Below are 26,291 nucleotides of genomic sequence, written 5' to 3'. Positions count from 1 at the left end.
AATACACGAATGGTCCTTGTAGTTTGGGTAATTTGTGCGTTTGGTCCATAACTTATTTTTTAACTTAGATGATCCTTACTATTTATTTTTGTTGTGCATTTGGTCCCTATGCTACCTCAAAAGATTATTGTAGGACCCAATTTAAATTTCTCAAATGTGGTTTCAGGTTTAGGGTGAGGAGATGCAGATATATGGGGTCTATTAATTCTTTTTAATATATAAAAAATAAATACATAAATAAGAAAAAAATTAAAAAGGGCACAATAGTCTTTTGAGGTACGACAGGGACCAAATGCACAACAAAAATAAATAATAGGGATCATCTAAGTTAAAAAAAAATAAGTTATGGACCAAACGCACAAATTACCAAAACTACAGAGATCATTCGTGTATTTTACTGTTAACTTTTCGGTTTGTTCACATCTGAGTAACTATCTTTTTTTGTACACATCTAGGTAACGAACTTTTTGAAAGTGTTCACATATGACCATTATGACTGGTTATGACCGGATATAACCTGCTACAGTCGGTCATAATGGTCATATGTGAACACTTCCAAAAAGTTCGTTACCTAGATGTGTACAAAAAAAAGATAGTTACCCAGATGTGAACAAACTGAAAAGTTAATTACCTTGTTAAGCCCATTTCCCTAACAAATTTTAAGGTTATGTGTGGGTATGGTAGTGACTAGTGACCATGATTTGTCATGTATGCGCAACGCTTATAGTTCTTCTTATAGTAGTGTCGAGCACAACTAAGAATTGTTGAGTCTCTCTCCTTTCTTCTCTTTCTCTCAATCTTCTCAAGCCATCTTCCCTATCTTTCTTTTCCACGACCCCTTGCCCATAGTTTCAAAATGGATGTCACGCCACAATTTTATGTGGAGTTGAGGCGGAAAGTTTTACTACAGTAAAACTATGACATGACAAATCCAACCTAAAACATGAATGTTAAAAATTATTTGTTTTTTGTCTCTAGATTTTTTTTGTTTTTTATTCTCTACCTCACACATCACACATACATTAGTTTTTACAACATTAACCTTAAAGATGATATTCCTGTAACAACAAAGTTTATTTTCCATGTTTCATATAATATAATTACATATAAATTTAACTTATTTGGAATATTTATATTTAAATATTCAACTTAAATGAACATAAAAATGATCAAATTTGTGAATATATTTTATTTCCCAAAGCCAGCCATATTAGCGTTTTACTGTCGGTGTATTTTAAAAAACTTGTTCATTTATTTATTTATTTACGATTATTATTGTTAGTATTAAATAACTTTTGCAAAAACTTAAAGTGACTCGGTGTTTTATTCATTTTCTTCGTTGTTGGATGATACAAATATCAACCTCTATTTGATTTTCAGCAACGCAACTCCATTTTTCCAATCGAAATCTTTCTTATCCTTAGTTTATATAATAACTTTGTTATTATGGTTTTTTTTTTAAATAACACATTTTATATAGCCAGTGAATACAATGATAAGGAAACTAATAAACACTCCTAAATAAAAGAGATAAACACAAAATGAATAGATACAGATATAAATGGAAGCAAATATTATTCTCAATACTCTCCCTCAAGTTGGTGCATGGAGATTCATTGTAACATCTAATTTTAGGACGTTTCTTATTTCGAGATTATGGACCGTAATTCGATCATGTAAAGGCCTTAGACTTCAAGAAAATGAGGTTTACACCTTATTGGATGTTGATAATATCGGTTATGAGATCCAAGCCCTTGATTTATGTTTTGGAGAAAAAGGTAAATAGGAAAAGTGATGTTTCAGACTTCTTACATGAATTAAGGAATTTAGTTCGGTATGATTTAAGTCAAAAGTAATTGGATAGAATTGTGGGGATTGTCAATACCTTCATGTGGATATAAAGATCGTAGAAAACATAATTAAAAAGAAGAAGTTATGACTATTTGAAGTTGGAATGAATTTGGGTGAAAACCCACCGCCACGGGGTGGAAAATCAGATTGCCACGAGGTGGCAACTGGGGCAGCCCAAGCCTACGAGTTTTTGGGTTTTCAAGGTATTTAAAGGTAAGGATTCATGTTTTAGGGTATTTTCTTAGCCTCCATCACATCTAGTACTCCTTGGGAGAAACCCTAGCCTCCATCTTCAATATTTGAACTCCTCCTCTATCATCTCTCCTCTTTTGGATGATTTTGCTTATGTTTTTATGAAACTTGAAGATCAAGAAGGTTCTTTTGGGTGTAAGGAAGGTTATTACAAGTTTAGTTCCATCAAAGCTACTTCATTTTTGGACTATCGTGAGTATAAAGTTCATATTTTTCTATTTACTTTTTTAGATCTCTTCATTTATGGTTCTTGGAACTTTTGGTCCATTATATGGCTGATCTTGGAGTTGCGTGGACTCCAACATCTTTTGATCATTTTGGAATGCTTCTTGGACCTCATGGACTATGAAAGTTATGATTTTTTGCCTCCCCTTTTGGCGATGTAAGTTATCTTGGTCCTTTAGGTCATTTTGGTGAATTAAAGTTTAGATTTTTGAAAGTTTGTGACATTGTTATGGATAAAGTTGGAAACTTTATCCATCTAAACCTCATGTTGATTCAGATCTGAAGGTATGAGACTTGAACTTAATGGATTAAGTTGAGAAAGATGCATTCTTGGTCCCTTTGAGACTTAAAGACTAGACCTTGGTTGTTTGGACCATCCTAATGGATAAAGTTTCACTTATGAAACTATTAGGATCCAGATCTATTGATATCAGTTTTGGTCTTTATGGGTTAAGCTCTTATTAAGGGAAAAATATTTATGACCAAAACCACGACGTGGCCAGGGAAAGCCCACGATGTGGTGGTGCACTGCAACGCGTCTATTTTGTATGTAAGTGATCACGAATTGACGAAGGAATTGCCACGACCTGGGGGTCATTTGAGTTGACTTTGACCGTTGACTTTTTGACCAATTTGACTTTTGGTCAAACTCGGGTGGAATTGAGTATCTAGCTAAGAGATAGTCTTGGTTTGGCTTTAGGAAGCTCAGGTTAGCAATTTTGTTGCTGAGGATGTTGTTGAGTTTCTACTATTTAGTTCAAGTGAGTTTTCTCACTATACTATGTACTGGAGTATATGTCTTTGTGTGTAGGATGTTGTTATACTATAGTGTTATGTTACACTAGTAGATCTGCTATGATTACCTGTGTTTGCTTGTTATTGTTTTGTGCATAGTATGGTTGGGTTGAGGCCGTACTGCTTTGTGTTGTAAGACAACAAACCTGGGAGTAATCCAACCATAAGTTGAGGTCCGGGAGGGGCAATCCAGTCTTAGGTTGCGGGCTTGGGAGCAATCCAATCTTAGGCTATGGGCCCAGGGATAATCTAGTCTTAAGTTATAGGCTCATGGGCAATCCAGTCTTTATGATTATGGGCCTGGGGGAAATACAGTCTTCGCGTTGTGGGCCCCAGGGTAATCTAGTCTTTATGGTTATGGGTCTGGTGTGCATGCATTGTATATGTATTGTTGTGTGGGTTATTTTTGGGGAACTCACTAAACTTTGGCTTACAGTTGTGGATTCAAATGTTTTTCAGGTACTTATCAGATTGCGAAGGCAGGAATGTACACACGCACATCAATGGTTTTATGATTCGAGATTCGGCATTGTTTTCCTTATAACTCTGATTTTGAATTATGGTGTACGAAAAAATGGTTTGACTTTAATGTAAATTTATAAAAATAGGGTTTATTCTATTTTAAAAATGAAAAATTTTATTCTGGAATTTGGGACGTTACATTCCTAATGCCCAACTTGTCAATAAAATCACGAAAATGTTAAGCCCCTAAAGGCTTAGTGAAAACATCAACAACTTGAGTCTTAGATTCAATCTTCATAGGTTGAATTTCTTTGGACTCAACACGTTCCCGGACAAAATAACAATCAATTTCCACATACTTAGTTTGCTCATGGAAAACCAGATTATTGGCGATATGTCTCGTAACTTGATTATCACAAAAAAGCTAAGTTGGACCAAAACAATACATTCAAAGTTCATTCAATAAACACCTCCTCCATATTAGTTCACTAACAGTAGATGTCATGGCTTTGTATTCGGCCTTATATGATGAAGGGAGACAACTGACGCTATCTTTGATTTCCAGGAAATTAGAGAACCAGCTAATAGTAGAAGCTATCCAGTTCTAGACCTTCTAGGCAGTGGGCATCCTAACCAATCAGAATCATAGTAAGCAATAAGATTACTCCCCCTTGTTTGGTAAGAAGTATTCCCTGCCATGTGGTAGCTTTGAGATAGCGTAAGACTCAATTAATTGCTTCAAGGTGACTCATACAAGGATCACTAACAAATTGGCTGAGAACATTGACAACATAAGTGATATCTAGACAAGTTTCTTGAAGATAGAGCAATCTACCCACGAGACGTCTATATTGGTTGGCATCTATCGTGGCTTCTCCTTTTACATTCATCTAGTTTCAAATTTTGCTCCATAGGGAATGAAACATGTCGACAACCAAGCATATTTACATCTTCTAAAATATCTAATGTGTATTTCCATTGACTTAGGATCATGTCGACTTGTGGTCTAGAAACCTCAATACTGAGGAAAAACTTTAAAGGACCTAGACCCTTGATGCTAAACTTAGCAACAAGATCGCTATTCGTATCATATATCTTTTGCATGTTATCACCAACAATGATAACATCATCCACGTAAATAAGAGCAGCAACAAAAGAATCATTATTTTACAAAGAAATAAGGAATGATCAGCTCCTAAAGGTTTGAAACCAAGGCGTTGTAAGAGAATAATAAATTTTTTATATCAATTTCTAGAAGCCTACTTAAGCCGACAAAGGGACTTTTTTTAATTTGCATACACGAGGATCATCCTTTAACCCAAAACCTTGTGGCATCTTCATGTAAACATCTTCATTTAAATCCTTGTGTAAAAAGGCATTGTTCAGCTTTAGTTGGTGAACATAATAACCCTTTTTCACATTAACAACAAGAAGAGTTCTGACTGAGACAAGTTCTGCAACTGGGCAAAGGTATCGTGATAATCCACTCCTTCCATTCAATACTCCATCAGCATTTTAGAGCAATAAGTTACACAAAGAATTAACCCTTCATCATAAAGTCTCAATGCATAAATAGACTAATAAAAGTCATTATGCATAAAGATTAAAATTTTCGTTTAAATAAACCAAAAAGAGGTTATTGACGCACGTTGCTAAGAGATGCCTCACTAATGTTATGTACCTAAACGATTGAAATTCTATCTCATGGATAGAAAAATCAATAAGGAACTGAAGCTATCAGTAAGGAGGTAATTAAATGCAGGAAAAAAGACCAATGATTGTAATTCAATTTCATGAGAAAGAAGTTAACATTTAAAATTAGAAAAGATGAAAAATCAACAAGATCTACATAAAACTATTTGATTACATGGATCGATTACAGATTAGTTAAGTGGACGATGATGATTGCATATCACAAGAATCTCGTAAGATGAGAAGCGATGTTTCGCATAGATGGAAAAGGGGTGCAGGCAAATGAGAACAGAGAATCCATCAAAACCCAAAAACAAATTAAATAAAATTCTCATTAGAACCACGAAGTATTTAAGGTTCTACACCTAAGACTACATACACAACACCCATATATTCCCTTTTCCATATATATATATATATATATATATATATATATATATATATATATATATATATATATATATATAGAGAGAGAGAGAGAGAGAGAGGTGGGTTCAATTGAGAAAATAAAAAAGGTTAAGAATGGGGGAATCATTTTCAGCCACTCATTTTATCTAAGCATAAAAAGACACGGTGACAAACTTGTAAATATGATAACAACCTTCAATCTAAAATACGTATCGGTAGAGAATTAGATTACAGTTTAAACCATTCATCGTTCATCATCCAAATTTCTTCTCCAACTTTCAACAATCATCCATATTTCTTCAATGAAACCATCATCAACATCATCCGGTGCTAATCAATCATCAATCTTCGTCAATAACATGTTTATCAACACGATTCAACAGTTAACAACAAAAATTCGTGTTTGGTTCTTTTAATTCAACCTTCAATTGTGCTTGATTACGATCAGATCTTCAACATCTATGATTAATTATACTCCCAGCGTTATTAGATCAACATCATCGATAATCAACAAAAATCCACTTCATATCATTCATTCAACATCGATTATCAAATAAAACTTCAAAATTGAGGTTAGAAAAATATCAAATCGTTTTTTTTTTTTTTGAAAAATTTCATATAATTTTCTATCAATCTACTCTTTTATAAGATTTAAATAGTCAAAATATCATGTTTTTAACATTTTTAAAAAAAGTTAAATTGTATGCACTCCAACTGTTTGATGAAATGCATGAACTAAATTATCACGTTATATTCATATATGAATATGTTTTCTCAGTATATGATTATTAAAACAAAAAACAAATATGCAAGTTTGTATGTTATTCATATGTGAATAACATATAAAAACTATATATATTTGTGAAAATACCTTGTAATATTCATATGTGAATATACTGTGTAATATTTATAAGTGAATATATCATCTAATATTCACAAATGAATATACTATGTAATGTTCACATGTGATATACCATGTAATACTATGTAATATTCAGATATGAAAATATTATCTAATATTCATAAGTGAATATACCATCTAATATTCACAAGTGAATATACTATGTAATATTAATAAGTGAATGCATCGTCTAATATTTAAATATGAATATACTATGCTTATTATATGTTATATTCATATATGAATGATACTTAAATTGTTAAAAGAAAAAAAAACTAATCATAGTTTTTATTAACGAATGTATTATAGTAAAAACCTGATTCATTTTTATTCACTTATAAATAACAATAGCTGAAAATATAAAAAAAATAAATTTTTTATTTTATCTTAAAACTATATCAATATGGATGTATGTTTGTAGAGAATAAAAAATCATGAATTTTGGTCTATTTAAAATCATTTTTCGATAAAAATAGCTTTTTAACAATTAAAAAAAACGAAAAAACTATGTTTTTGTATATATTGAGGTAATGATTAATAGTTTAAGGAAACATGTTTTGTTGGAAAACGCATGTCTATTCATTTCCCATTTCTGCTGGTACGACGGAGGCTTTTGCGGCAAAAATAAATGAGTGGCTGAGAATGATTCCCCCATTCTCAACTTTTTTTTTCTCAATTGAACCCTCCTATATATATATATATATATATATATATATATATATATATATATATATATATATATATATATATATATATATATATATATATGGAAAAGTTCAATAGAGAACCATAATTATGAGTTTTCAAGGAATCAAATGTTTTTTTCAATTTTTAGAGCTTATTATTTATCGAAAAAAATATATATAAATATCTAAATTCATATATTAACATTGTGAATGTGAAAAATATTTTTCGGATTCACCATGTGAATCCGGATTCACGTTGTGAATTTTCGAAGACTCACATTGTGAATTTGACGTAAAAAAAAATTCGAATTTTATATCATTGGAAAAATGATAAAAAGTTATGAATTTTTGTATTTTTAGTTTTTTTTTTTGATAAAAAATAAGTTCTAAAAGTTGAAAAAAACTTTTATATATATATATATATATATATATATATATATATATATATATAGGGTTAGGTTCCGAAAATAATATTTAAAAAAAGAATTTTTGGATTTTTCTATTTATTTTGCATTTTAAAATTATTTTTTTAGAATATGTATAGTGTAATATTCTATTAGAATATTTCATGTATTTTTCAAAAAAAATGGAAGTTATTTTTATTATTTTTATTTTTTTTAGTTAATTCAGGTTCCGAAAATAATATTTAAAAAAAGAATTTTTAGATTTTTCCATTTATTCTGCATTTTAAAATTATTTTTTAGAATATGTCAGTGTAATATTCTATTAAAATATTTCACGTATTTAAAAAAAAAAACGGAATTTTTTTTTATTTTTTTGATTTTTTTTTATTTTTTTAGTTAATTCAAGTTCCGAAAATAATATTTAAAAAAAGAATTTTTGGATTTTTCCATTTATTTTGCATTTTAAAATTATTTTTAGATTTGGTTTCACGGTCTCATAAAATTAGAATGGACTCAAATGAACCTGAACTTTTATATATATATATATATATATATATATATATATATATATATATATATATATATATATATATATAGGGAAAAGTGAATATACCCTTATGGGTATATAAGCTTACGTACCCAAACCTATAATAACGCGTCATTTTGTTTGATATATTCATTATAATGTTTTTAAACTTCAACCCTAACTTCATTTACTTTCAAGATTTTTAAATTTTCACTATTATATTCATCTTAAACTATATATTTTTGTTGAACATCTACTAAGCTATATATATACTATAGTTTAAAATGACAATTATATGAGAAGAAGAAAAATGTGAAATTTATAAAAATCTTGGAAGTAAATCAAGTTAAAAGTTGAATTATAAGAACATTGGACAAATACAATGTATATATATGATACAAAATGACGTAGTATAATGAGTTTGGGTACCTAAGTTTATATACCCTTAAGGGTATATTCACTTTTCCTATATATATATATATATATATATATATATATATATATATATATATATATATATATATATATATATATATATATATATAGAGAGAGAGAGAGAGAGAGAGAGAGAGAGAGAGAGAGAGAGAGAGAGAGAGAGAGAGAATAAATGAACAATAAACCGATGAGAATAGTTTGGAATGCTTCGTTTCGAACATGTTGGTCATTTTATATATCTCTTAGAAAATAGTTATATTTATTGATACTCTCGTTTATTGATTTATATGAGTTAGGTTAGTTAATTTTCTTTAGAAAAACAGCCCCACCTGACCCTTTTCTAAAAAATTAGAAAACAAATTATATTTTATTATCTTTGTGTTGTGCATGCCACTCATCGAACCTCTGATATTTTTTCCTCAGGTCAGAAACTACCTCCGTCAAATTGAAGTCCCAATGGCGTACGAACACACTATCAGAATTCCGCCGGAGATCATCTCCAACATTTTATATCGACTTCCGGCCAAATCTCTTGGTCGCTTCAGGTGCGTTTCAAAGGATTGGCTATCCCTAATTTCAGAACCCCAATTCATCAAAACCCATCAAAATACCCGCAACCGAAGTCAACTCATCTTCGTCTCCAACCATCGTCCACTCTATTCACTTCCAATTCATCACGATGAAGCAGAAGCAGTACTAGAACCAACGAAGATTCTCCTTGAATCGTATCACACCGACTTCAACTTCCATGGTTCTTGCAATGGCCTTGTTTTGGTGTCTGCTCGTACCTGCGCGAGTGTTCATGTGCTCGTAGTTTTAAATCCAACGACAAAGGAATTCGTGGAATTGCCAGCATCCGATTATGAGATGATCAATGCTTCCTCAGAAATTGAAATCATGTATGGATTTGGCTATGATTCATTGAATGATGATTACAAGGTTGTTACCATCTCCTACTTTCATTATAACTATCTGATTCCTCCTGATGATATGGCAATCCATGTTTATAGCCTTAGAACTAATACTTGGAGGAGGGTGTCTGATTCTCCTTATGATCATTCTTATGGGAGGAATTTACCAGGTGTTTTTGTTAATGGATTTCTTCATTGGGTTGCTATGAAGGATTCGGATCATGTACCAGTGATTCTTGCTTTTAGTTTAGCAGAGGAGAAGTTCAGTGAATTGCCATCGCCCAGTTTGCATGAAGATGTTGATATCATGTATAGGAATGATTGTAAACTGGTTGTTCTTGGTGGAAAGCTTGCAGTTTTCATGGAAGATGAGGTCTGGTTGATGAACGAGTATGGGGTAAGGGAATCTTGGACAAAGATTTTAGTCCATGGAATCCATGAAATTCCAATGGTTGAACCAATGATTTTTTATGACAATGGAAATTTTCTGTTGGTCGGCCGTGATCTAATGGTTATATACGACATTAAAGAAAGAAGTTTCTGTAAAAGTGGTAATGTTTCTTGGAATATGAAAGACTTGAAGGTTAGAGGTTCTTATGTTGAAAGCCTTGTCTCGCCAAAATTTATCTGATCAAGTGTAAATCGATAAATTGAAGCAAATGTGCGTGTCTAGAAATAAGGCTTAGTTTATATTTCCAAGCATGTTTGTTGTATTCTTAACTTTGCATTATACAATTTGTTAAAGTTGAATTTATCATGAGATAATTTCAACTATTAATGGTGTTTTTCTAAATAAAGTACCTTGCAGTCTTTTAGATTTGTGAAGAACTTTTGGCATAATTTCTTTGCGAGATAAAATTTCCTCCTCAAACTTGATGGACTACTTTTGCCCAATACTTCCATGCAAATAAAAATTCAGTTAACAACTAGCTTTATCAAACGTACCATTTAACAAAGAACTCACATGAACCAAAATTCCTATTTTTCGAGATAAAATTGTACAAGAATATTAAGTAGCCCACAAGTGGAGCTAAAATATTGGTGAGTGGGATCTTAAAAGTGAGGTCTAGGTTTAAATTCGAGCCTACTCTTCATTGGTGTTCTGTGATATACCTCTCACATGATGACCTTGAGGCGGATGTGATGTGAGATTGTCAGTTAGGGTATATTTATCCTTTTTTTTATTTGAGAATAAGTAGGAACGAGAGAATTACATGGATAAGAATGAGAGGATATTCGAATTATAATTATGATTACAAATTAGTATATCTAAACCGAATATCTTTGGCATAGTTTGGAGAGGGGGCATAATGATGAGGGAGTAGCAGTCTCTATCGGGGAAAAACTACTAGCCTATGATCAAAAAGTAGGGCGTGTAGGGGAAGAGGGAGATATGCAGCACTAGCAATTAGTATTGACAATGGAACGACATACTCGGATTATGTTGTTGTATTGAAACAAAATTGAAACATGATGTTAACGAATGACCAACAATCGGAAGGAGACCAAGAATCACATTGTAGTAATCAGACAAGTACCCAAAGATATAATCTCCACACCCTTAAATATGTAGAAGTAGACGACTTCATGACTCTTTAGCAATGAACATTTATGTCCGTATGGTTGAACGAAATGTCGTGTGCAAATAATTGCTAAATCGTAAATAAACTGTTGCATGCGTACATGTTTAGCGATTTTTATTCTGTAGATAAGTTGATTCATCTTAAATTATCCCCACGAAGAATATTTGTAGTCATATGTTTATCAGCGATGTTGCAGGTCCTAAAGTGTTCTTGCAAGTTGGCAGCATGATAATTGTAGTTATTTTGTTAGAATCCGATAAAATTGTAATGTGAATGATGGTATTAGGTCCATTCGTATGACCCAATAGCTTGACACCTTGGCTGCGGTGCTGGCCAGTCTTGGATGCAACATTGCTTGTCTGACACCACTTCGCAACCGCCCGACTGGTGCTGCCGCTAGCTAGCTGGGCTTGAATTAGGCTGACCCAAGGCCTGACCTAAGTCTATTTAACCTATTTGTCCCCTATAAATAGAAGGCTTCCTCCCCCATGAGGAGGATCCCTTCCGAAATCTCTCTCACTTTAAGGATCAACCTCCATTATGCTCATACTCACACCCACCACACCTAGATGGTCCCCTCCGGCCAGGAGGAACCATCTTCTTTCACACACCGATTCGACTTGATCTTCGGAGCCTGCTCCCAGGGCACAATCCATAGGGTGGTTTTAACGGTCTTGTTGTATGTTGCAGCTAGGAATCCCGTCGGGAACATGCCAACGACGCATATCTCCGATCCACAATCCAGATCCAACACTCAAGACCCGATGACCCGGATTCCGATGTCACATCATTGGCGCCATGCGTGGGACTCAAACCCACGATCACGTATGGTTATTTTAATGAATAATTCTAAAACAAATGGTAATATTAGGACATGTAAGTAATCATTTAACTTGAACTGGCCAGCAAACTTAGCCATCCCTCGCTTCTCCCAAGTCTTCTCTGATTTCAGCGCCAAAAACAACATACATTTTGATCACTTTCTTCCCTACATCTTGTATCTTGCAGAGTACAATTTGGAATTGTTGCCCTTTCCGTTCAATTGCAACTTCCTTGAAATTTCGTGAGAGGTTCATCCAAATTTCTTGCAGCATCTGCAAAGGTTCGGCTAAATTTCCTGCAACATTGTTATAAAAGGGATGTTGGTTTTGTAAACAATTAGCATCAAGTTACATTTTACTTATGTAAAGATTTCAAACATGAGCGAATACAGTAAATCATTGGATTCCTTGTTTTGCTTTTGTGATGTCATTTTATAATAGCAACCTTATTGGTGAAACTTGCTACCAATATATTGGCGATCATTTGACTTAATTAATTGCGAAAACAATTGCATTTTAGTAATCTTTGAGATTAGATTACTAAAAAGCAGTCGTTTTTCATAATTACATCAACTGATTGTGGACATATTGGTAGTTTGCTTCGCCAATATAGGGGTAGTAAGACCGAAATGCCTTGTCTTTCCTATGTAGCCAAGCTAATTTCTGACTTCATAGCAACTTTTTCTTGTAAAATGTGTGTCCAATCCTCAAAGTATAATTACATCATAAAGCATTGTAAAAATATAGGCTGTTTGTTTGGGTGTATTTTTCTATTTCTTTTTGTTTTCTTTCAATGTTATTTAAAAATCCCGTGATTCGCTATGAAATTTGAAGTTATTCAAAATGTTTGATTGACTATTGTTGATTATGAAGGAAATGATAACAAAACTAGGAGGGGAGCATCCATTGAGAACAGGAGCAACTATAATATAAAAAATAAAAACAAAAGACTTGTTTCAATCTGTAAATGTCTATTTACAGATTGTGACATTCAACATCTTACATAACTCATAAAAAGACTACTTACTACATACTTGGTGAATTGGTAGAAATACAATGTACATAAATGTATTTTAACTTATGCTAAAAATACAAGCACAAAAGACCATTTTAAAGGTGGGGTGAGGTAGTAGGACGTATAATATATGATTAGGTTTCCTGGCGACTTGTAGAGAATTCAGGGGGCTTATGTGTATCATCATCATCATCACCAACAAACTCAGATCTTAACTTCATCAGCAACCGGCCTAAATAATTAAGGCCTTCACCATCACGACCTCCACCCCAAAACAGATCATGAGGAGAAGCTTCAACAAGCACACAACCCACAGTTGACAGAAGCATCGATTTCAAGTGTGGGTATATTGAGAACTTGCATTTTAATGCTGTGTACATCACATCTGTCTTCACACTTTCCCAATCTGCCCTTACCTGCACAATTACAAACCAAGTGTTTAATCAACATGCCCGAAGAAACAAACATCTACCCTTACCCAATCACAGATACCATTGTGTTGTCTACTTTCATTTGTTTTCTTATCAAGACATTTGTGTTCCCTATATAGGTTCCAATTAAGGGTTTTTTAATTGCACATCTGCTTTTATCACATAGCCCTGATTTCAAACTTTAGAACTCATCTTTTATCAGAAAATTGAACTTGAAAACTGGGTCGCATCAACAAGTGTATGGAAGACATAACATACCATATGAGGGTGTTCCCTTTGCATTTTTCTTCCCATTCGTGCTGCTTCTTCAGGACTTTTTGCCAAAAATATTTCTTCAAAATAACTTCTTGCATTAGGATCACTTGACCCCACAAACTTATGTGCCTGCATTTATAGCATCATATGAAACATAAGGAACATAGAGCTAAAGGCACGAAATAGCAACCTACTTAAGTATATAAGTCAAAGTACCTGATAATAGTGCTCTACACTTGACCAAGTAACATAATCACCATTTTCATCAGGCATTCTAATTGGATGAGGAGAAAAGTTGGAGAAACTCCCATACGGGTCCCATGTCTTATAGAAGAACATGATTGGTGAATCATAAGGAGACAAAGATGGATCAATTGCTGAAGTCTCATCAACAGATGGAATAACAGGTGTCAAATCAGGAATGGGTTGCAGAAATCCACTAATAAGCACATCCGCTCCTATCTGCAATTTTTACTGAGTTCATCACAACATAAAAATCATCAATGAAACTACCTTGCTATTTTATATAATACCGACCTGCTCATAAGAAACATCAATTAGTTCCAAAGCCTGTGTCATTTCAACCATCCCAAGTTCCCCAACTGGTGAAGGCGCATTCCTTCCACCAATAATCTTAGGGGCAACAAAAGCATGCACCTGAATTAAACAAACCATATACCCAATTATAGCATTCTACTTTCAAACAAAAATGAAAGATAACCAAAATTATGATTCATAAACCTTGTGTATGACACCAGAGGAAATAGCTGATGCCGATAATGTCCCTCCACATTCCCACAAGATTGAAAGATACCCCCGATCATAAAGATAGTCCACAACATCTTTAGGGTTCAACATGTCGAATTCCACCACCTCTACACCTTTAGAAGCAAGAAGTTTCTGGAAGCTTCTTCTTGCACCTCTCTGAGTGACAACTATTGTGGGCACTTCTCTAACATCCCAAAGATTTGCAACCTCGGGAAGATCAAGAGTTTGGGACATAACGATTCGCATGGGTAAATGCCCACCACCATGCCTTGGAGTTAAACGCGGATCTATATTTCAAAATGTAGTAAGAAACTGGCAAGGGTACTTCAAGAATCTGCAGAAATTATAAGTGGCTGACAATAAAGTTTCATACTATCTTTGCGTACAGTATTTCCTCCAACAATGACTGCATCACTTCTACCACGTAACTCAAAAACTCGTGATCTTGATTTTTTGCTGCTTATCCATGATGCATGACCGCTGCTAGCAGCAATTTTTCCTATCAGAAAATGAGGATCAAATGGTGCAAATGCAACATTTTTTGAAGAAGATGATACTCACCGTCAAGGGTCATTGCATACTTGAGAACAGAGAAGGGGACTCGAGAAGCTGATCTATATAGCAAAGGGGCATTGACAAGGAGACAGGATTTCAGAGCATCCTACAAAAATGCAACGCATTAGAAGGAAAAGAGCATCCATAGCATGCCATGTAACCATGGCAGAAACAGAGTTAAGTTCAGAGAGAATAGTTACACAATAATATATACCTCCATGGAGACGCTTCTTAAATCTTCCCCAAGAACATCAACCTGCAATCCTTCACTTCTCAATGCCTGGATAGCTTTTCCCCGTAGATGTTGCAATGGATGCCTGATCCCGATTACAACTCTGGTGATTCCTGCCTAAGGATTATTAAGCCTCAAATGCATGTCAATTTGAAGTAATACTTCGCATTAAAAGTTATATATGATGATAGCAGAAAGAAAAGGAAGATGGATTGCCATAGTTGTACACCAATAAAAATCAATCAAACAAACTTCTAGCAACTTCGAATTTTATGATGAAAGTGAGTGAAAAAAACCTGAATAAAAGCAGATAGAGCGGTGTTATCACCATCGCAGTCTCCGGGTTCCATATTGACATAAGCAGTGGCGCCTCTGCAATACTCTCCAGCGGCCTCCACCGCCTGAACCTCCGCCGGCTTCGTCCCTTGCGCGTAAAGATATCCTTCTCCGACAACATTCCTCAAGCTGCTGGTTGTTGCTATCACGCAACCGAAGTTAGGATGCGGCGAGGTGAAACCGGCTGACTTGTCAGATAACTCGACGGCGCGTTTCACATACGATGCATCAAGCGCATGGTAGTGATCGCTGTTATTGATGATAGAGCTGGCCTTGAACTTGATTGGGGTAGCAAACCCCATTGCCATCGCCATCGCAGATCAGAGATAGCGAGTTCTTGTGGCGGTCAGAGGGAATAGCTCATTAGCCCAGCCGATCGTCCTAACAGGGTTTATGCTTTTGAACCAAAATGGTCCTCAAACTACTTAATATTTGCTTATAAGGCACTCCTGTTTTATATTTTGCAACTATCGGACCTTAAATGATCTTCAATTCCACATTTCCACTGGTTACTAGCATCCACAATAAGAAAATATATTTGTTAAAATTTCCATCATTTTATAATTATATTGTTTCGATTGTATTTTTTTATAGGTTGACAATCAATAATTGGTTGTAATTTTATGACACCCGTCAATACTATAATGATAGAAAAAGCTACGATCAATAGTTTGTAAATTTTAAAGCTTAAATCTCGATTGGTAAATGTTTGTTGAAAAAACTCCTACAATAAGAAAGATTTTTCATAGTTTTTTCCGAAATGAAGGTTTTCAAAAAGCTCATGGATGCACTAAGACCTTAGTAATTTGGTATATGAAATCGGGGAATTAATAAAATCCATTTAATTGAAATAAAAAGAAGTTATTTGCCCTGTTTTTTTCTATCGTGAAATGGAATGCGTAAGTATAATATGATCCGGTTTTATTTATGAACTTTTTGCCTATGTAAAGCTTAAAAATTACATCATTTTAGTTAACTTATATTCGTTTTCTAAAATAATTAAACTAAGTTTTTTGTTATATTGTTATTTGGGTTCTGATGATGTTTTATTATGTTGAACTTTTAGTTTTGCAAATGAAAAACTTATATGATTATAAATTAATAATACAATAAATTGTGTTTAAGATATACATTGTATATACCTATAATATAAATAATTTATGTAAGAAATTATTTCATTCTATAACAAAAAAAACATGATCATAAACTATAAGAGCATCCGTAATATATAGTTTAATGGAAAACCTAGAATAATATGGATTGTCTAGCTGCTATTTGATAGATTAAACTCAATCATTGTTAGATACCACGTTTTTTATTAAAGGATATTAGGCGTGTTTGGTAAAACTAATTTGTAGCTAGTATGTAGAATTTGGAAGCTATAGTTTTTATTTGTATATGAATGTTTAGTAGACCTGACAACTTGTATATTTATGTTATGGAAATGTGTCAGCCATGAATTTGACATGATACGAATACACGAAGAGAAATAAGTTTTATCTTGATTTTTAAGATGTATTCTTATCGTGTCACTCACAGATTTGTATATTCATATATTGAATTGCCAGGTATTGTTTGGCAAAAACAGGTAGAGGTTTTTAAGCACGTAAAATTACATTAAAAATGACTTATATAAAACATATCATTGATTTTAAAAACGGATAATTAAGTCGATTTGTAAAATAATAAGACTTTTTTGTTGAATGCTATTGAAATAGGTTTTGAAATCATAGTTTTTGTTTTAGCTAAATGTTATAGGCTATGTTTGGCGGACTAGCTGAAAAGCTAGCTGTTAGCTGAAAAGTTAGCTGATGGCTGAAAAGCTAACTGTTAAATAAAAAGCTAGCTGATAGCTGAAAAGCTAGCTGATAAAAAATAACGTTTGGTAAAACTAGCTGAAAAGTTAGCTGAAATATATAAAATTACATAAAAGGACATGTAAGAATATGTGTTTCTATAATTAATTAAGGGGTGTATTTGGAAAATTGAATAAAAGCTCCTAAAAAGCTAGTCTAAGTGGCTTTTCAAAAAGCTAACTTATAAGCTAGCTTATCAGCTACTTTTTGGCTTACCAAACACGACAACATAAAAAAACTCGAAAAATAAGCTAGCTTGTCAGCTAGCTGTGGCGCGCCAAACACAACCATAATCTCCTATTCCAAACAAAGTTTTCCACTGCCTAACAAAGTTTTCCACTGCCTTAAACTTTTTAATGGTGAAAGAAACTTTTTAATCAATGTCATAAATTAGATTTTATGGTAAATTGAATAAATTAATAGAATCGAATAAAATTAAGAGTTAATGTATTGTAGATGCCCCTGGATGACTTATATCATTATCTTATTTTACTACCTTGGAATTTCATTCGTTTACCATTCCACTTCTTTCAATTTGAGCAGTTTCTTAATCTTAAACAAAGAAAAATCATCAAACATATTGATACTGTTATAACAAAATATAAACCACATAATTTTCATTTAACTTTTAATTAAATTAACAAAAATGAATTATTAAATTATCAGGAATAATTTACTTTTTTCTAGAACAGCTAAACTCACACATCCCCTATTCTACTCCGTTACTCCAAAATGTACACCTTTCCTCAAAAGCAGGGCTTGAACCCTCAACCCATTTGCCCAAGGCACCTTTCCAAAAAAACAACTCATGATACCAAGATACAAAAAAACTAATGTGACAGGTATTCATTCAGTCCGCTCTCAGTTTCAGTATCTCCTTCGCAGTCCTTAACCTAAAATATGGCATGTTTTCCTACATAAATGATAAAACCAATAAATTCAAATTCCCATTTAACATCTGAAATCATCACAACTTATCCCCACAAACGTCATGTCAGAACTCACCTGTTTGAAACAAAGGCCAATGTCCCTGCTATAAAAGTCTGCATATTTGATCATAAACACACCACAATCAAACCTGCCCCCCCAAAAAAAAAACATAATCAATTAATTATATAATAAATAAAACCCTAACATTCGAAAAATCCTTCAAATAATCATTTAGTAAAAGCTTTGAAACACACACCCGTTCTTCTGTATAGGAAGGTCCTTCACATATTCTTGCTTCCAAGAAGACACATCAATGTCTTCCCCATTCTTATCTTTCACCTCATCAACAATGTACTTGGCCTGAAGAATAGGAGAAATAAATAAAACAAAAACTTTCATGTTATTAATGAAAAATTAAAACCACTATGAAGCATGATCACACCAAACATACCAATACTCCCATTACTTGTTTGTCGATGCCTCCAAGTGAGTCTAGATACTGGAATTTTTCTTCTTTTTTATTGATAACAGCCAAGCACCAATGTATTTCTTTATGAACAGGGATAAATATCTGTTAAAAAAAAAAAAAAACTTTGGTCAAAATATATAAAAAAAATAATAGCATTGTAATTAGAAAATACAAAGAAAGTAATAAACTTTACTTTGTCACAATCAAGAAGACTGTATCCCAACTTCCTTTGGGTAGTCCATCTTCTAACTGACTTGTAATCATAGCCGAGCTTTCCACATATCAACTATATAAGTAAATTAGCAACAACATTATAAAATAATAATAATCATGGAATATACCTTAATAACAAAAGGTTTATGGAGATGAGATTGAGATTGACTAACCTTCTTGTAGAAAAACGTGTTGAAGAAATGACATTTTAGAAACTTTTCTGGTTCCTTCTGTTCCCTCTCTTTCAGCAACTCAAGATAAACATTAATAACCTATAACATGAAAATTTCAAAACACTAAAGAATTTGCTTAACAACAAGTTATATTGCTCCAAAAAATCACGTCAAAAATCAAAAATTACCTCATCGTTTAACCATTGGCAAGGTTTTAAACACCGTAAAACTTCTCCGGTGATTGTAATATTTGAATTCTCATGAGTAACCAAAACCTTCCTTCTACAGATTTTGAGCACCATTTTACACCAAATCAGATAGCAAAAAACACATAAAGAAGCCATTCGTAAACAGGCATATGATAGTATTTAACTTGTATAGATAATCCATCAAATCATACCGACTAGAATTAGACAATGCATCAGCAACCATTTCCTCTTCATCATCTGTAAGAGGCCGAAAAGGCTCAATTAGTGTGTCCTGAAAAGATGAATCAATTTAACATGAGATACAAATCATTAATATAAGTTACATTTCCCAATAGACATGAAACATAAACAGTTCACCTCCTCTTTCTTCACAGGATGCAACTGCTTATACAAAGCTCTCTTTTGTTCCTGTAGTTTGATATCATAGCTCAACCTCCTAAGATTTGAGTCGTGTTTTTTGGCTGAATCTTCTAATAGCTTTTTATGGTAAGGCAAACTTGCATCTACATCCGAATCATTTGGCCTCTGGTTGAGTGATAATGATTCTAATGTCTTCCAATCTGTCAAACCTGCATCTACATCCGAATCATCTGGCCGGTGGTTCAGTGATAATGAGTCTAAATTCTTCCCATCTGTCAACTGTGAAACCACTCCTGAAGAAGTAGAAGGCTGAAAGCCAAGATTTTCTTCAGCCTCTCCATCTAATTCTCTAAATTTAGCTATGATGTCTTGTAGATCCCCTGATTTGTCAATGTCTTCTCTGTCACCTTCCACCATTGCAACCTCCTCAACATCTGAATCCCGTGAAGCAGCTTCTTCCTCATTAACATCCTGTATATTGTCGACATCTATCTCATCCTCAGTTTCAGACTTAACATGCGTATGACTGCCGAAAATTGCTTCCTTCACTCTTTCACACGTCGCACGGAAAAAATTCCTCATCCGGTCCACAAAATTATCTGGTTGTTGTCTATTATATTCACTAGAACTACTATCTAATCTTTTCGAGTTTGCAGTGAATCCCTTAACAACTATACAAGGAGCATGAAGTTCTCTAGGAATCTGGGTCACCGGTTGCGGATATCGACTAAGCCTTAAAACCGAACTCTCCTTTGCGGCAACCGAAGTCGAACAGCAAGATGATGGCTTCTGCTTCTTCGAGATGTGAGGGTGGCAATAGGCATAACCAGAAGTAGATTGTGATGAAGATTGAAATTCTCCGACACGCTTGTTGCGGCTACACGTCAAAGGACCCATTTTCGATTGAGAAAACAATCTAGGGTTTCGCGAAAAACCTTAAGAGAGAAATCTACGAAGCGACCGGATATTGGCATGCGACCAGAGAAATTCTTTGAGCATTAAATCCCTAAATTGAGAGAGGGATTATCTCGGAAGCTTTTGATCGGTTGTCTTCACAGATTTGACTGGGAGGAAAACGGCTGGCTTTGAAGAACAGATTGGACGAAGATTTTAGCCGAGTCTGATAGCAGATCTGATTGGGGTTTTGACAGAAGCATCAGTTTTGAAAGTATAAAGAGGTTTTTGGAAGATAGTGTGCTGAATCAAAAATAGACCAGAGATTGTTTTTTTATTTTTTTATCATTTCATAGGTGCATATGCATAGCAATTTAGCAATGACATTTTTAACCAATTAATTTTATTCTGCAATTTTATCATATTTAAATATAGTCTTAAACTAAATTAGTAAATTATAATCTCGTGAACATGACATTACTGGATTCATAGGTTTAATACGAAAAGTTATGTACTATAATTGGCATCGTATATTTTGCATGTTTACATTTAAAACATATGTTATTATTCACCTCCCAAAAGATAATTCAGTCAACTTAATTTATTAATATCAACTAGTTGAGCCGTTCGAATTATGGAACTTACGATATTTGCAACCAACAACCATTGGGTGCTCGTTTATTGTAATTTACATTGGGTACCCGTTTATTGTAATTTAAAGCTTTAAATTTTCAATAATTATAAGTTTATTCACTAACCTTATTGTTTAAGGATGTTAAAATATGTTTGTATAATGAACATCGTCTTTATGTATATTGCCAGAAATGGATCAAGTCTTTACAATGTGTAAACTGTGGACAAATATGCAAATTATGTCAAATATTACCTAATGGTCAAGTTTATGAGAAATCTAGGTCTATAAATCTTTGTTAGAGGATGAAACCTTTATACTTAAAATTATGTTTATGTAAGAAATGGTAAAATTGACAACGCATGTTTTCATTATGTAAGAAAGTGGGACAAAAAAAAAAAAAAAAAAAAAAAAAAAAAAAAAAAAAAAATCACCAAATATAGTATAAAGAAAACAAATAATATAAGGTTTACTTAACCTACATACAAATATAACAAGTATGTTAGAACCTTGAAGTCCTAAAAAAATAGGCCCAAAATGGTTATACACAAGAATCCGAAGAAAAAAAAAAGGTAATATATGACAAAACATAAGAAATTGTGCCAATGGAACAATCCATTACATTTCTTTGTTATTAGTACCCGAGGACATACCTACCTCCGATACATAACATTATACAAATGCACTCAAAAGTGCATTCAAGGGAACTAGAGTCCAAACTTTTTTAATAAGCTTGTAAATATGAATTTGGATTTCATTTCCTACATCGATGACAACCCCACAAAAGTATAATATCAAAATAAAACAAACCACCTACACGTCTGATACATTATTGTTTTTAACAATGCAAAAAGATAACAAGTAAACCAACATCTAAATTCTTATGTTGTGCAAATGGCTTAATGACATTTTAATGTCTAAACTCATAAAATGACAAACAAGCCCATAAGCAAAATGACACCAAATCTCGGCCAAATGGACCCAAAATAATGATGTTTACATATCTACCCCACGCATGCGCCGCCTCTTTGACCCATCTAAAACCAACCTTCCCTGACGGCGGGCAATCCGAGGAATGTAATTACGAACACGCCTAGTGGCGGCACCACCGCCATCATCATCCACTGACTGACGACCCCTCTCCAATAACGCATAGCTGCCCTGGGTAGTCCTTGATCCTAACCGGAAAAGTACATTGTCAAGATAATTATCCATCTCCATGTCTCTAGAAAACCCCCGAAAATTCCCTTCAATCACATAACCCCCCATTACAATCGAGTCAGGCATTGTCGAGCTAATTGTATTCATTACATCGTTTAACTCCGTATCATTTTCAAGCTTTTTCCATTTTTCAGCAAGTGACGGGTCAACTTTTAGCGGGCGGGCCAACGGATGATCCCCCCATACATGCTTTCTCAAATCTCTGTATGACCCAACAAACGAACAGTCATCTTGCATGAAGCTTCTCTTTTTAGAATTGAGAAACTTATGTGCCCGTTCCACCACGGTCCACCCTTTCACCTGACCGCAGCAAAGCGGGCACATAAGCCCAGAGTCAGACGGGTCAACGTTTGATCCGTCTAGTGACTCTGTGTAACGCCCGTAGATCCGGGCTAGTCAATTTAGAGGCAATAGGGGTCGAAAACGACTTTTCGACAAAAGATTATTTAGAATAAATAATCTTAACCAAGTTGTAGAATATGTTACAAGGTTTCCGTACATATAAAGAACGTCGAAATCCGAGTTATAACGAAGAAGTTATGACCCGTCGAAGTTCCACGACAATACCGGCACGGCACCGGGAAACGTAAATAGTGAATTTACGATAAATCGAGATTTAGCCTTAGCGATCTAAACGAAAGTCGTAGAATATGTTAAACTAAGAACATTGATAAAAAGAACGCCCAAATCTGACTTTGTATGAAGAAGTTATGATTTTTCGAAGTTTCGGACTAGCAGTGTACAGCCTGAAATTCGAATATTAGATTAAGCGGTTTTTAGCCGACACGACCTAAACGAGAATCGAAGATCTCGTTAAGAGTAGCGTAACGAGAAAAAGATGGGCGAAAACGGATGTCGGATGAAGAAGTTATGAAGATTTAACAGACCAATCGTGTCCCGGCCCGTTAATAATATAAAATTTAAAATCGAGCCAAAATTAGCCAACAAAGTCTAAACGAAAGTTGTAGAGTATGTTCCCACCTTCGCGTGGATATAAAGAACGTCGAAAACGGAGCTCGTATGCGAAAGTTATGATTTTTAGAAGTCGGGAGTGGAAATTGCGAAATCTGATGCGAGATGGATGACGTGGCTGCATCTGGGCCGTCGCTTGCTGATCACGGCTCGCTTCAGATGAAGAACACGTCGCCTTCGCTTACGCCCCACGTCTGAAGCCGGTACGCCCCGCGTACCCTCGCCTTATCTCTTCCGACGTTGCAAGCCAGCTGGTGCGAAGCTGGCACTCTTATCCGATGGCTACGCCCCGCGTAGGTCCGAGGTACGCCCAGCGTACCGAGGCCTCGCAGGGCTATAAAAGGAGGCCAATACTTCATCATTTTTCACACCTTTTTCACTTCTCTCTCTAACCTCTTTCTCTCTCTACAACCCCAAACCACCCCTAAACCCTAGTTAAGCCCCTTAGCACCCTAGGGAAGCCCCGAGGCTCCCGGAGTCCCGAGAAAAAGGAGTTTTTTGGTTTCGAAACGCTGCTCCAATTAAGTTCCGGTTTTCGATAAAATTCGCTGTAAGTGTGCTACGCTTACGCAATTTTTAATATAGCTTTCAAATAATTATAGGAATGTTATTAGGTCCTTAAAATAATTATTTGGGCTATTATTATGAGTTATATTGAGTATTATTAACGTCTGATAATACTCGGACTAATTAATTTGTCGCGGTTATGGTTAAACTAAACCCTAGTGGTATTGATACTAGGTTTTATCGAAGGAAATTGTTTTGAGAGTATCGAAGCACTGTCCGAGTGCTGAATCACCACCTTTCAGGTGAGTGCATAGTCTCTTTCATCTTACACATAGATATGAAGTATTTTAATATAAATTACGTGTTGTGTGTGCATATTGTCTGAATACTTGCTGTCTATGCCGGGTGAAAGATTTTTATACATGTTTTAAATGATTTAAATTGTATATGTATTTTATATCTACAAAATGTGTTGGGTAAAACATGGGTAGATGAAATAGTTGTTTTGTGATAACACGATGGGAGACATCAATGTTGTCAGTAATCCAGTCATCTAATGGAGTATAGATGATGACCATGGGGGATACTAGACGGTCCGGTGGAACGCTAGTAAGCTCGTAACCTGTAGGTGTTTTTGAACTAGGTGCTCATTAGGTATTTTGAACTAAGTGTGTTCACTACGTATCTTTGAACTGAGTGTGTTCACTAGGTATTTTGAACTAAGTGTGTTCACTAGTTACTTTTGAACTAAGTGTTTACCAGATGTTTTGGACTACGTGTTCACCGGTTGTAATCTATAAGCTTTGGTAACAATGGACTTCGTGCCGATTCCTTAGGATAATCCTTAGGAATGAATGAACGATAAATAGTTGATTCTTAGGGTAGATCCTTAAGAGTAAAGAAGATAATGGGGATGGGTAATTGGGTTTAATTGCTTGATTGTTTATACATAATAATTATATTATTGTGGGTTGAAAACCCTATGTACTCACTAGGTTTCCCAACCTAACCCACTCAGTTTATTTATATCACAGGTGTTGATATAAAGTCACATTACACTGAGAGATTAAAGAGATGTAGATCACTAGTGTAAATAAATGTAAGTTCTGTTTATGCTTATGTTTCTGTATTAACAATGACATCCCAAATGTTTTAAAATGAATAAAATACGTTTCTTCGAAAATGTTTTAATAACGTATTTATCGTGTTTTTCTGGGAACAAATTCCGCAACATTTTTATGAAATGAAGTACTCTGATTTTTAAACAAAGCATAAACAAACCGGTCTTTTCTGGTCGTGATTTTGGGGATGTCACACTCTGAGTCTTCCTTCTCTTTCTTGTAGGCGTTTTTGTATTGGTCTAAACAATTGGAATACCGATAACTAGTTGCACACATGTAAGGGCGACACCCCTTGTGATGTGAGGAGCAAAGGAGGAGAACAACATTGTGAGGATACTCCATACAAACAGCACATCTTGCATCTTTATAATCTTTCTTCTCGGATTCCTTTTTTTGTTTCTTGTTGCGGGCATCTTTCATGATCTTTTATTGAAATGATCGTACGGAATATGGGGTTGCCTTGTGATGCTTTGATCCAGATTTTTGTGGTGCCTTCTTCACTTTAGTCATTGCAAGTCAAACCTAGTATACATAAAGAAACCATGTTAAGGATGTTTTACAGTTTATAGAACTTTCACAACTATTATTCTATCTTTTAATTTGATTGACCTTTGTTCATTCTTAATGGTTGGTTGCTTATAAAAGTTTTCAATTTCTCTATGGATCTTTAAGTTAGATTCATGCATGTCCCAGTTTTCCGCATGCTATGACTATTATTGATGGAACAAATCACAAATGGGAAGGCGACTAGTTCCGCTTTTACCGAACTTACCTTATGCCTAAAATGGTACAATATAAAATATGGAGTTTAGATACAAAGTGATCTACAGAGTCGTGTTTCGATCGTCTTCGCTTATAAATCACACTTAATGCTTAAGAGAATTTGTCATTCAGCAATCAGCAGAGTTGATCATTTCAACGAATCTAAATGCACACTTAGACAAAACTATAAATCCAAAGAATGACAAGGCCATACAAATCATTACACATCAAAACACAAATCGTCGATGCAAGTACACATGGCAAACTCTTTTAGGATTAGGGTTTGAAATACATGAAAAGCCCCAAATAGCCCCTGCATCTAAGCATCGAAAAGTAATTTTAATATCATTAATCTGCGTAATGTGTGATTTGAAGTTCTATACGTGGAATTAAAAGATATGTATTTTTTACAAAATGGAAAATAGCGCC

The 26,291-nt window shown here is 34.2% G+C and overlaps 4 protein-coding genes and 1 long non-coding RNA gene across 5 annotated transcripts; 2 read left to right on the top strand and 3 right to left on the bottom strand.

The window, feature by feature from the left end:
* The first annotated feature begins 8,867 nt into the window (after positions 1-8,867).
* On the top strand, positions 8,868-10,376 carry LOC145091885 (F-box/kelch-repeat protein At3g06240-like). The gene is made up of 2 exons (XM_079029705.1): positions 8,868-8,933; positions 9,061-10,376. The coding sequence occupies exon 2, from the start codon at positions 9,094-9,096 to the stop codon at positions 10,177-10,179; it is 1,086 nt and encodes a 361-aa protein (XP_078885831.1). The 5' UTR covers positions 8,868-8,933; positions 9,061-9,093; the 3' UTR covers positions 10,180-10,376.
* A 924-nt stretch (positions 10,377-11,300) lies between these two features.
* Positions 11,301-12,359, top strand: LOC145091884 (uncharacterized). The gene is made up of 2 exons (XR_013702322.1): positions 11,301-12,007; positions 12,140-12,359. It is a non-coding gene; the product is annotated as an uncharacterized LOC145091884 (long non-coding RNA).
* Positions 12,360-12,858: 499 nt separating this feature from the next.
* Positions 12,859-15,936, bottom strand: LOC145091883 (cytidine/deoxycytidylate deaminase family protein). Its single transcript, XM_079029703.1, has 9 exons — positions 15,505-15,936; positions 15,191-15,325; positions 14,983-15,082; positions 14,795-14,920; positions 14,395-14,708; positions 14,191-14,310; positions 13,870-14,115; positions 13,657-13,782; positions 12,859-13,383 (listed from the first exon to the last, which is right to left on the bottom strand). The coding sequence occupies exons 1-9, from the start codon at positions 15,856-15,858 to the stop codon at positions 13,102-13,104; spliced, it is 1,803 nt and encodes a 600-aa protein (XP_078885829.1). The 5' UTR covers positions 15,859-15,936; the 3' UTR covers positions 12,859-13,101.
* Positions 15,937-17,989: 2,053 nt separating this feature from the next.
* LOC145091882 (ubiquitin-like-specific protease ESD4) lies at positions 17,990-20,964 on the bottom strand. The gene is made up of 9 exons (XM_079029702.1): positions 19,752-20,964; positions 19,586-19,665; positions 19,374-19,467; positions 19,186-19,284; positions 18,993-19,085; positions 18,782-18,901; positions 18,587-18,690; positions 18,406-18,478; positions 17,990-18,313 (listed from the first exon to the last, which is right to left on the bottom strand). Exons 1-9 carry the CDS (start codon positions 20,649-20,651, stop codon positions 18,251-18,253), a joined length of 1,626 nt encoding a protein of 541 aa, XP_078885828.1. The 5' UTR covers positions 20,652-20,964; the 3' UTR covers positions 17,990-18,250.
* Positions 20,965-22,275: 1,311 nt separating this feature from the next.
* Positions 22,276-25,570, bottom strand: LOC145095136 (uncharacterized). Its single transcript, XM_079033067.1, has 3 exons — positions 25,297-25,570; positions 24,574-24,585; positions 22,276-22,828 (listed from the first exon to the last, which is right to left on the bottom strand). The coding sequence occupies exons 1-3, from the start codon at positions 25,518-25,520 to the stop codon at positions 22,276-22,278; spliced, it is 789 nt and encodes a 262-aa protein (XP_078889193.1). The 5' UTR covers positions 25,521-25,570.
* Positions 25,571-26,291: the final 721 nt, after the last annotated feature.

The sequence above is a fragment of the Lactuca serriola genome, chromosome 3 (genome assembly GCF_051521515.1).
Source record: "Lactuca serriola cultivar US96UC23 chromosome 3, Lser_US96UC23_V15, whole genome shotgun sequence".
In the NCBI taxonomy this organism is placed as follows: Eukaryota; Viridiplantae; Streptophyta; class Magnoliopsida; order Asterales; family Asteraceae; genus Lactuca; species Lactuca serriola.
The sequence above is the reverse complement of the archived record's forward strand: the minus strand, read 5'-3'. Positions and strand labels throughout refer to the sequence as shown.